The 12,459-nt window shown below is 42.7% G+C and overlaps 1 protein-coding gene across 1 annotated transcript in view; it reads right to left on the bottom strand.

Annotated features, from left to right (window-relative positions):
• Positions 1–236: 236 nt before the first annotated feature.
• TMED10 (transmembrane p24 trafficking protein 10) overlaps positions 237–12,459 on the bottom strand; it is a 39,670-nt gene continuing 27,447 nt past the window's right edge. Inside the window, exons 4-5 of the mRNA XM_084791173.1 lie at positions 3,726–3,852; positions 237–3,108 (exon numbers count right to left, since the gene is read on the bottom strand). Coding sequence (XP_084647299.1) covers positions 2,987–3,108; positions 3,726–3,852 — 249 coding nt within the window. The 3' untranslated portion in view covers positions 237–2,986. The remainder of the gene's footprint in view (positions 3,109–3,725; positions 3,853–12,459) is intronic.

Genomic DNA, 12,459 nt, shown 5'->3' with positions numbered 1-12,459 from the left:
GAGCAGCTTACAGCTGATATGTTCTCTTTGAGGACATACAAATAATGATTAGTGACATAAGAAACACATGTATGTAAGGGTTTACTAGTTCACATATAAGCCATATCCATCTGGAGTAAAGACAACATTTTTTTCTTTAATTCATCAGGTTTCACTTACTGTAATTTAAGAAGTAACAGAGCAACCATTGCTAACCCAAAGAGGCACTGAAGAGTAACAGAAAAGCACACCTCGAATGGTTTCTGCTGGCCTTTATTTGTGACAGTTCACACAGAAGTCTCCAACAGGCAAGCCTGTATAAACCCCACATGCCTTTTGCCATTAACAGAAGATGGCTCTGATAGGGATTCGCGATAGTGGTATATGTGGTGGTTTGTAAGAAGGCTTAGTGAAACTATTATTAAATTATTTTGAATATGCTGAAAATGGAGGGAGGGAAGCAGATAACATACCTGTTTATAAAGCTGTCAAAGGCAGATGCTCGTCAATTAACTTTTAAACTGAAAATACAATGTCCAACTTGGTTGTTCTTGGCATGGCTCAAAACGAAAGGACTGAAAGAATTTCAGTTCCACAAAGTTTAAGTTTAGAGTTGTACTTGGAAACAAAAATATGGACAAATACTTAATCTATTTTCTACTTTCTTTGACATTTTTCAGAACAGAAAACCATTACTAACAGAGTAGCTGTCATTGCTCCTTAAAGGGCGGGAAGAAGGCACAAGTCAGAAATAGGAGGTTCTCTCAGGCTAATGGTACAGACTACAGTTTTGCATTGAAAAATCTACAGATGGATTTTGACCCAAAAGTTTGCCTATTCTTTTCCTGTTTGAACTGTTCCTCTATCGCTTGATATGAATGTTACAGATTTCTGAACATCTGCGGACGCAACTGTTAAGTTCTTAGAAGCGAGTCCTGTCACTTCTCAACAGCAGATGGCACTGTTGTACCAGAGAATACTTTATGCCATGCAAGACAATCACAGGACAAAGGAGGGTTTTGAGTTTACATGAACTGGAACCTTAACAGAACAGCCTGAGACTTTAACAACATAAATCATCCCCTTTCACCTTTGGACTTCATTCAGGTCAACTTAAGTGTTCTCTGATAATTTCAATATCCCACTTCTTTACTGCAAGCTTCATGGAGCTAGCTCCTGTAATTCTCAGAAGTGCAATTAAGACAAGGCTTGTGACAGGTCAACGGGGTTAAAAGATTACAGAAAGGATAAATAAACTCTTACCTACTTTCCCTGGAGAACTGGGAAAGATGTCAGATGCTAAGTGGGCATTTTTCCTATTTATAAACATTTGTACCTACTTTCCCCCTAGTGCGGGGGATTATTAGGCCCAGAGCCTTCCATGTTAGGGACACACTCCACCACTGAGGTACCCAGCCCCACACCTCTTCTGTACATTAGAGTTGCCTTGAGGTACTTAATACTGTCACCAAGTGAACCTTAGCTTTGCTTTTACAACATGTATCCCATATGTCCAACTTTCAGAGATAACACAGAAGGGCAGGAGTTAAATCAGTGACTGGCCATGCATGAAGGGTGGTAAAATTTACTCATTTTTCCCTGGTAGAAGTTCTATGACAAATTCAAGCAAGCATACATCTGATAAAACACAAACTCAAAGCAAACAAATGACCTAAGTAGAAAATGGGCAAAAACCATGAACAGACGTTTCACTGACAAGGACATACAGATGGCAAATGACAAGCACATGAAAGGATAGTCAACACTAATTGCCATTAGGAAAATGCAAATTAAAACCATAATGAGCTATTACAGGCACCTATGCAAGGAGCTGAGTTAGCACAACAGTGATAAATATTAAGGAGACTGTGGAAATGCCACATGCTCCAGCCTCTCTAGACAAGAGCAGGGAAGTGTCTTTCAAACTACATGAGCTCCCCACACACACAGCACAGCACTTATCCCAGAGTGATGACAACTTACATTCACAGAAGAACTTTACTGATTAAGGGCCAAACAAGCACAATGCAGCAGCATCCATGGCCCGGGGGTAGTATTAGCAACAAAAAGACACAACTATCAGTGTATGCAACTATTTTGAGGGGCATTTCATGGGCATTATGCTGGGTGGAAAGTCAACCTCCAAAGGTCACACTCTTGATGATCCATTTACATAACAGAGTTACAAAGTTGCAGAAATGGTGAGCAGATTAGGGAGCCAGAGGCTGAGGGTAAGAAGGGAGTGACTAGGACAGGGCAATATGAAGACCACGTGATGGAACTACTCTACCTTGACCGATCACCAGGATCTACAAGTGATAAACTTGGACAGAACTACACACACATACACCAGGAGTTCAAGCAGTTGAGCACAAATGCTTTAATTGTCTAAAATGAGATTTTCTTTTAAGAGATTATCTACAGTTCAAAGCTCACTTTTTTATGTGTCCCATCCAAGACCCTTTTAGGAAACATAAAATTATGAAGGATATCACCAGAAGCTGTGTAAACATTTTATCTAAGGGTCAGGAGAAAGTTGAAGGTGTTTTCACAAGGAAACTGAGGAGGACAACTGATACGAAACAAGCTGACCATAGCCATAGAAATATGGGGAGAAGAACTACAGTGAAAGTTCAAGGCGATGAGCAAGTGGGAGAAAAGAGCAAACAGCTCAAACAGATGACGGGAGGAAACCCAGGACGAATGCTGGCTTTGGCATTATCTAGGTAACCCCTGTTTTTTGTTTTGTTTTGCTTTGTCCATAGGCGACTTTAATAATCTTGTTGCAAAACCAGTCCAAATCCTACTACATTAAAAAGAAGTCCTCATTAATTTGTTGGGTGTAGGTGGTGCCCCATGTCCTCCCACACCAAAAGAAATCAGTTCTGGCAAGAAAGTTCCACTGTGCCTTGATGGTACTGTTGGTAGCATGGCCTTGGGCTAGGCCAGGCACGCCCCAGCGATGTTCTGCTGGCTGAGATATCAGGAGACAGAAGACTGAGCCTCATTACTCTATCAGCTTCTTGGCCTTGAAGAAGCGACGCAGGTAGAAGACCTGCCAGGTGGCTAGTCCAATGAGGCAGAACATGGAAAAGATGCTGAAGTACAGGACTCGGGTGTTTGTGGACTCTAAAGAAACAAAACAAAACAAAAGCACTGTAAGTGGAATGAAGCAAGCTGTTTCATTCAGTTGGCTAAACAACGGCCAGGGAGAAAAGACAATTAATTAACCTCATTCTGTCCCTAGGTCTTTAGAGTTCAAACAACTTAAGAAAGAAAGCAAAAAGGTGGGTGTTGTACTATACCAGCACTAGACTCAGCACTTGAGTCTTAAGACCCGAGAGTCTTGAGGTTCAGGCCAGCCTGGGCTACATAGCAAGGCCCTGTTAGAAGCAGCTGCTGGAGATGCACCTCGGAGGTACACTACTTTCTTAGCACGCACAGGCTCTTAGTTCAATCTCCAGTACTGCTTTAGTTTCTTGTTTTTAGCCCCATTGAAAACATTAAAAATTACAAGTTGGTATCACTTTGTTACAAGCCAACCAAGAATATGGTCATAAAAAAAAAAAAGAAAGAAAGAAAGAAAAGAAAAAAGAATATGGTCATTACATATCACAGAAGAAATATTCTTCTGAAAATCTAGCCAGCTGACTCACTTTTCAGGAACAATTCTACCTCCCACACTGAGATGGGCGTCCCCTAGGAGTCTGTGTGCAGCTGCCTCCGTTACAGCCCCCCCGACTCACCGTTGGTGTCCCGCATCTCCTCTTCCCGCTTCTTCATGTAGGCGAAGTCATTCACAATTGACTCTGAAAGGTCCTCAAGACGCCGTAACTCCACCTCCAACGGTTTGAGTTTCTCGACTTTTGCAATCTGGAAAAGGTCAGAATTAGGACCCCACTCCCTGAACAAGCTGCTCAAGTACAGAACACCAACCACAAAAACAAAGTAAGACATCAAAATGGGAGGGTTTGTAGGGCAGGAAAGAGGCCAAGAGAAGTGGGGAGGCTCCAAACGCATTTATACCCATGTAGGAAACTGTCGATATTTTTAGAAGTTTATCACATTCAATTTTTCTTCTGTCAATCATCCTAAGATATTTCAAAATTCGGCTTTCTACCTTTCTCTACCAACTATATTTTCCCCCTTAGATTTAATTTTGACTGATTTCTTTTTCTCCCCTTTCTTTCTTTCCATTCTTTCTTTTTCTTCTCTTTTCTTTCTTTTTGTTTTTGTTTTTTTTATTTTTGAGACAGGGTTTCTCTGTGTAGCCTTGGCTGTCCTGGATTCACTTTGTAGACCAGGCTGGCCTTGAACTCACAGTGATCTGCCTGCCTCTGCCTCCCCAGTGCCGGGATTAGAGGCATGCGCCACCATGCCTGGCCGATTAAGATTTCTTTACAATAGGTGTAGTAGTGGTACATGTAAAGTCAGCATTCAGGATGCAGAGGCAGATGTCCAGGACAAGGTCAGCCTAGAAAAGACAGACTGTCTTTGAAACCAGGCTAGGGAGACTCTGTAGGTGGCTCAGTAAGATCACTTGCTATGGAAGTGAGAGTACCTGAGCTCATCTCCTACACCCACAGTTTTAAAAGCTGGCCATGGCGATGCACTCTTGAAACTTCAACTTTGCATCATGGGGTGAGGGCATGCAGAGGACAGAGCTCAAAGGCCTGCTAGCCTAGCTGAAATAGTGAGTTTAAAGCTCAGCGACAGATCCTGTCTTTAAAAAAAAAAAAAAAGCCAGAGAGCAATAGAGGAAGGTGCCCAATGTCTTCCTCATGTGCACCACTTACACATCAAACAGAACAACCCACTTCTCTCTAGATATAGTACAATGGAAGGCTGCTGTAAAGCAAAATACTCTTTCTCCAGATTCCCGACTGTAATAAAGCAATTTACAGTAGGCAACAGTCATCCATCTTAGGTCAAATGCACACAGAAGAAAGCATGCCTTCCTACAGCATCGTGAGTAACTAAAAACAAACAAACAAACAAACAAACAACAAGAAAACTAGAGAACCCTGTTGACATATGTAAGTTATACAACACTGGGCTTAATTACAGTTCAGAACCAAGAGAAATCCTACACTTGCTCAAAAAAACCATCCGAAGATTTTTCTCTTTCCTTCTTAAAATGATACAGTCAATTATCAAAATCAATCTCCAAGGACTCCTTGTATGCTGAGGAATGAAAAATGGAAGACTAATAAGTAGAGACACATAGCCCATAAGCAAAAATTCAATTTTAATGTTTGTTTCTAATCACCTTTATTTTTTCTTTTTCTTTTCTTTTTTTTTTTTTTTTGTTTTTGTTTTTCGAGACAGGGTCTCTCTGTGTAGCCTTGGCTGTCCTGGACTCACTTTGTAGACCAGGCTGGCCTTGAACTCACAGTGATCCACCTGCCTCTGCCTCCCGAGTGCTGGGACTAAAGGCGTGCACCACCACGCCCGGCTTTTATTTTTCATTAAAAAAAAAAAAAAAAAAAAAGCCAGGCATAGTAGCACACTCCTATAATCTGTATGCCCCAGAAGTGGAGGCAGGAGGTTTAGGTAATCCTAGCCTAGCTACACAATGAGTCTGAAGCCAGCCGGGACTTACATGAGACTCTGTCACAAACATGTAAATATTTGTATGTGTGTTCAAGTAGCTGAGATCAAGGCACTCAGCATGCCTGGCTCATGATCTATTTCCAAGCAGAACGACAACGACTTACCTCCCATCCCCTTCCCACCCCGGAGACAGGGTAATAGAGCACTGGCTGCCCTAGACTTACTTTGTAGACCAGGCTGGCCTCGAACTCAGAGATCTACCTGCCTCTGCCTGGGATTAAAGGCCACCAATGCCCAGCTCAAAACAAACATTATTAAGTATAAAAATATAACAATTCAAAACTTTAAAAGAAAGCAGCTGTTAGGCAAGGGCAGAGAAGCTGAGTTTCCATGTGAAGTGCATTAGAGTGTGCTGCTGGGTTGCTGGTGACAGGCACCTGAGTCTTCACTGGATGCCTAGCCTCTTCACACTGGAAAAGTCTGGCTGCTTCACACAGTGCCTGGAGGCTACGAAAGATTTCACCAGAAGTTAGATGTTCTCTGCTAAAAATCTTTCATTACTCTGAAACAGAGAATAAAACCCAAAGTCTGCTTCGACAGCTCTTCAGATTCCCTTCAGCCCCCACACCCCTTTCAGAGGCAGCTATCCTTAAAAACTTAGCATGAGCTTTTCCAGACCCTACTACGAGATATACAGTGTTTACACATCTGTAGCTCTTCTAGCTGAGGGTCCAGGGCTGCCATTAACCTATAGTATTTATCTCCTATTTGACTGCACACAAAGTTTCAGAGCACAAAACTCCCCAAGGAAAGCTGGGTGTAGGGGCACGTGTCTTTAATTTCAGCATGCAGGAGGGCTGTATAGTGAGTTCTACTTCCCCCTGCTGTGCTTCCCCATCCAAAGCTTCCTGAATGAGACAGAGAAAGGCAATGGTATGAAACTTCTTAGACATCAATTATTTAAGGGTCCCCAAATAGAAACCTGCAAAGCGGAACTGGAAGTGAAACTGTGGTTGTGCGCTGCCAGCTAGATGACAAAAGCCGAAGGCCTAAAACTCAAAAAGCACCGACATCAACTGTGGGCTGTGTAAATTATGGCTGCTCCCAATCTCTGCAGCACTTACTTCTCAACTGCATAAGCAATGCATGAATGCTCTCCCCTAAACAGTGTTCATCACTCTGAAACACAGAGTAAGAATCCAAAGTCTGACAGCTCTTTTTTTTTTTTTTTTGGTTTTTCGAGACAGGGTTTCTCTGTGTAGCCTTGGCTGTCCTGGACTTGCTTTGTAGACCAGGCTGGCCTCGAACTCACAGCGATCCGCCTGCCTCTGCCTCCCGAGTGCTGGGATTGAAGGCCTGCGCCACCACGCCCGGCTTCTGACAGCTCTTTAGATCCCAAGTCCCCACGTCCCTTTCAGAGCAGCTATCGTAACAAAGTTAACACTGTTTTCTAGACCACGATGGAGGACATACAGTGGCTACGCTTTTATGTGTATGCAAGTATACCGCCAAACCTGGAATAAAGTATATTTACAGTGGTCCATGCTATGCAGTGTTCTATGTCTCACTTTTTCAACCTAGAAAGATCTTTTCAAAAAGCATCACACTTTGGATGGATTGATTTCCTTCTTTTTAATGGCCACATGGTGTTCCACACTGCTTACTCAGTCGTTCAGATCTGCAGCCCTTCTCTAGTATTGGGCTAGAACTTCTTATGATTGTCCTTAACTAAACAGTTCAATTATGATTTCCAATTTGATTTTATTTCCTCAGTGAAATCTATATAGAACGCCCATCCTCTGTCAGAAAATTATTTTCAGGCTATTATTAGTGTGATGACTTCGTTAAAATTTTTTTTTAAAAAAGATCTATTTATTTACTATTTATATGGTATTCTGCCTTTATATATGCCTATACACCAGAAGAAGGTGCCAGATTTCATCATAGACGGTTGTGAGCCACCATGTGGTTGCTGGGAATTGAACTCAGGACCCTTGGAAGAACAGCTAGTGTTCCTAACCTCTGAACCATCTCTCCAGCCTGGACTTCATTAAAATTTTTAAAAAGCATGATTTTTGCTGAATAACAACTTTCCTCTTGATATTAATATAAAATTAAAAATATGTAAGTTTTTGTGTGTGTTCATATATGTGTATGAACAAATATATAAATAAAACCTGCTGAGTCAGTTAAAAATAACAAGCAAACAAATAAATTAAAATACAATTCAGAAACCTTATGAGAAACCCCAGGAAGAACCATTTGTTGAGATGGGCCATGCAGGAATGGAAGAAATAGGGGCAGAATATGTACAAAGTACAATGGCATACATTATAAACCTGTCTTACAAAATTCGTTACCTTGTATACAACTTACAAAACAAAACAATAGGGATGGCAAGGTGCAGGTTATGTTCAAGAAGCACACTACACATAAGTAACCAGATATACAAAGCTGAACTACAAGGTGTGTATTTATACACATACCAACATGTGCACCCTTAGAGGTGGGTGACTAGATAACAGCATAAATGCTCGAGAGTAGAGCTGAGAGCTAGCTAGGGACCGCTCCTTGGAAGACTGATGCAGGAGACCTTCCTGGGCTAGAGCATGAGATCAAGGCCTGCCCGGGCAACTTAGCGTAACATGCACTAGGCCCAAAGGTCAGTCCTTAGTACCAGAAAAAGTTAGGGAAAGAGAGGGAGGAAGAAAGTGGTAAGGAGGGAAAAGAGGGAAGGAAGAAGGCAAAGGGAGAAAGGCTTAAGCTAGACTGGGGATGAAAAAAGCAACATGATTAATTAGCCCATTAACACATGTTCAGAATGGGTGATTTTACATTTTACGGTATCTTTCAATTACAGAAAGTACTGGCCTCCCATGTCGTCTTCAGCAAAGGCACTGCGTCTCAGAGACATTAAGTAACTTCAAGGTCTCACAGCATGGTGGAACCGAGACAGTTGTAGCGGGGTCCATACGCACTCTGTAGGTTCTAGGAGTGTGGTGAGATTCGTCAGATGGCTGCACTAGGACACTCCTGATCAAACGTGAAATAATAGCAGCTGTGCAACCTGCAGTGCTAGTACTCGGGACGCCAAGGCCAGAGGCTTGCTGGAGGTAAAGGCAGAGGCTCGGAGGCTCCAGGGCAGCTTGCCTACCACACGGTGAATTTGAAGTGAGCCTAGACTACATGAAATGACTACTAAAACCACACAAATAAATGGATCAAGCACCTTCCCTCCAAATTATACCAGGCCAGAGGAGTCCAGTTAAGTTTTCAGACTAGTAAAGCTTGAGAACTTTTCCCACTGAGAAGTTTTCCTATTGTTACTATTCTCATGTTTGTGGGCAAAAGAGTAAAACTTTAAAAGAAATTCTCCAGAAGACTCTTTTCACTTGCCCAGGACTAAGCACCAATGACTTTATATCACCAGTCAGTACAAATCTAAAAAGAGAAATCTCAAGGCTGGGAGGTAGCTGGACTGGTGGAATGCTTGACTTGCATGCATGACGCCCTGGTGCTGCAAATAGTAAAATTAGTACTTGTTTAAAAGGAAATGAAAACCTACCACCACCCCTAACTGCTGTCCTGCTCATCTCAATGCCTGACTTAATGCTCCAAGACTCTGGAAGAGCACCAGGTTATATGTTTCATGAAGACAGACTCATATTCTACTTTTTCTTCTAAGGCTGGAAAGAAGGTATTATGCCCACAGCTTGATAAAGGCAGGCCATGACAATGTATAACACAAATAGTCCACTAGGGGGTGCCACTCTCCTGATATGTTGTATGTAGCCAGTAAATAATCATAGACTATTAGAGGAACAAGGTACTCACTTTATGAGTCCCTCATTTTACACAGGAGGAAACTAAGCATTCCACAGTCACTCAGCCTTTTTAGTGGCAGACTGAGAGTTTCAGTGGCAGGCCAGATTAGACTAAAATGATCTCCTGAATCTTTACCAGGCGCAGGCATTATTGACCATCAAAACTGCAAAGCTTGGGTATAAAATAAAACCCAACATCAGAAGCATACACTCTCATTCTGCCCTATCCTACTTACTGGCAAGTGTTAACCATGAAAACTCCTTCAGCCACCTCTGTCCATGGCCGAGCCCAAGTCCTAACGCCAAAAGCTGTGACTGACACGGTCAACACTCTCATGGTGTCATCATGCATCACTGCTTTGACTTGGATCTCAGGCCTGAACTCAAGAGCTCACCTAGTAAGAAACGTGGCCCCCTTAGCAAGCACTCGGTGTGCGAAGAGCCCTCTTCACCTTTCTTCCATAGAGCCCACTGCCCAAAGACCACCCTCCATCCCTCAGTATCTACCACTCCAATGTGACTGACTAGTCCATATTGCTTAGAAAAAACTAAAGATCATGCGGCCTTTCCCTGTCTATGCACCTTCAGAGCATCAATAAATTAAGCTCTTCCTAAACTGCACCTGTATCTGGCACCATGATGATGACTTGAACCAAAGAGTTACAGACTTATCTGTGGTGATGGTGCTGAGAAAACACCTTCAATCAAAAACATTAACCTTCAACCGAAACTAAATAGAACAAATAAACTCAGCCACTTCAAGATCCATGAAAAAAGTGTCTTGCTACAGCCAAACTCAGTCAAAGTAATTTGCTGCCTTCATGCCCCTCCTCAAAAAAACAAAATCATTTCCCCTAAGCACCGAAGGCACAGCAGTTAGGTGCAAGGGGCATGCAGTCCAACACAAGGTCACGGTATAGAACAAGAGCCAAGGACCAGTCTCCTGGCACAGGGAGGCGCACGAGTCACGAGCCCATTCACAGCAGTTCAGAAGGCCAAGAGGCTGTCAAACCTCAGTTCAGAGAACAGTGCCAACCTCAGGCACGAAAACTTGAGAGCTTTTATTTCTGTCGTGAGCATTTGGTAGTGTCCAGGATGGCTAGAAGGAAGGAGGGGAAACCCTGAAGCTGATCAGCCACGGTTCTTTATAGACTTGCTCATGTCCTGTCCTTTAACCTTAGACTGTGCAACTGCTATATGAAAACACAGTTCTTCCTTCCTTACAGCGTTCAGAACACCTGGGAAGTCTTCAGCTGTGGCCCCAGCTGTGTTTTAGGACAGCTACTGATAGAGTCTAGCTTAAACGTGATTTCCTCATGTTGAAAATTCAGACATCCACAGTAAGAAAGGTCATATACAGCTCAGGTGTTATGGGACAAACTACCTCCGCCCCGCGCCCCGTTACACAGTCAGGGGGGTCTATCCCTGCAAACAGCTACTCCAGTTCATAGAGAACAAGTTGTTTAAAACAAGTTAGAAAACAAAAAGGCTAGATTCACCTACTGACTCTAAGAGACATTGCTGTCTAAGGGACAGAGGCAAAGTAGTAGCACAAGTCCTCAAAATGCAAAGGACAAAACACTTGATTTCTGTGCACAAATGCTCTTTTTCTTTACATTACAGCAAGTATTCTGTCTCTCAAATACATTAATACTATATAGCAATTTCACTAATTAAGTCCTTCATAAGATTTCAAATAGGGGGCTGGAGAGATGTCTCAGAGGTTAAAGGCACTGACTGTTCCTCCAGTGGTCCTGTGTTCAATTCCTAGCAACCACATGGTGACTCACAAGCATCTATAATGTGATCTGATGCCCTCTTCTGGCCTGCAGGAGTACATAATAAGTAAATAAATTGTAGAAAGAAAGAAAGAAAGAAAGAAAGAAAGAAAGAAAGAAAGAAAGAAAGAAAGAAAGAAAGAAAAAGTTTGCTGGGCGTGGTGGTGCATGCCTTTAATCCCAGCACTCGGGAGGCAGAGGCAGGTGTATAACTATGAGTTCGAGGCCAGCCTGGTCTACATTGAGTCTACGACAGCCAAGGCTACACAGAGAAACCCTGTCTCGAAATACAAAAAAATGAAACAAGCAAACAAACAAAAAACATTTCAAATAGGTTAACCTGCTCCTTGGTCCCACTATTAAGACACTAATTAAGCTGGGCGTGGGCTGGCAGTCCTAGTGCGTAAGAGACTGAGATGAAAGGATTGATGGTTTGAACTCAGCCTGGGAAGCCACATAGTGAGTTCCAGGCCTGCTTGGGCTACATGAGGAGATTCTGTCTCAAACAATAAGGAATTACTGGATTTTACAGGACAATAGATTTCAGAAGCGAGTCCACATTCTTAAGATGTTGGACAGGAAGAAAACTAAGTATGCTGCCTTCTTGATACCAAATAGCCCAAATCCTTTTGAGATAAAGGTCTCCAGTATCTCTAGGGCTTAAAATTAAATATCTCAAAACCTCTAAATATGCTCAGTGCCCTCTAGCAATTACCTAGGGAGCAAAATGCTTCTGTTATTCTAATCTCATCATGGAAGTTATTAGCCAAGGACAAGTCACAGCTATTTCTAAGCAAGGTCCAAGGAGTCTAGTAGGGACTGATTTTGGCCTGTCATAGCTACTCTGCCTTTGCCTCAATCTGCCCTGCTGTTAGGAGCTGGGAGGGAGGAAGTCATTAAAGAAAGTGTTGGGGAAGAGTTTGTGGTTAGGAAGCAGAACCTTGGAGCTGTGTTGTAATCATGTACGTAAAAAGCTAAGAACACGCCAGACATCCAAAGCAGGAAACAGGCAAAGGAAGCGATGTAGTTCCTTTCTGCTAGGGATTCCCCTCTTATGTTAAGGAGAAGGTCAAAAAAGATAAAACTCCAGCCGGGCGCAGCAGCACACACCTGTAATCCCAGCACTCTGGGAGGCCGAGGCAGGCGGATTTCTGAGTTGGAGGCCAGTCTGGTCTACAGAGTGAGTGCAGGACAGCCAAGGCTACAGAGAGACCCTGTCCTGAAAACAAAACAAAGCAAAACAAGACATGAAGTGAAAAGACATGTTTGGGAAGGTCTAGGGGGATCAAAGTGAAGAGAGTAGGGGAATGTGGTCAAAATACACT

Source organism: Acomys minous (assembly GCF_964271855.1).
Source record: "Acomys minous genome assembly, chromosome: 8".
Lineage (NCBI taxonomy): Eukaryota > Metazoa > Chordata > Mammalia > Rodentia > Muridae > Acomys > Acomys minous.
The sequence above is the reverse complement of the archived record's forward strand: the minus strand, read 5'-3'. Positions and strand labels throughout refer to the sequence as shown.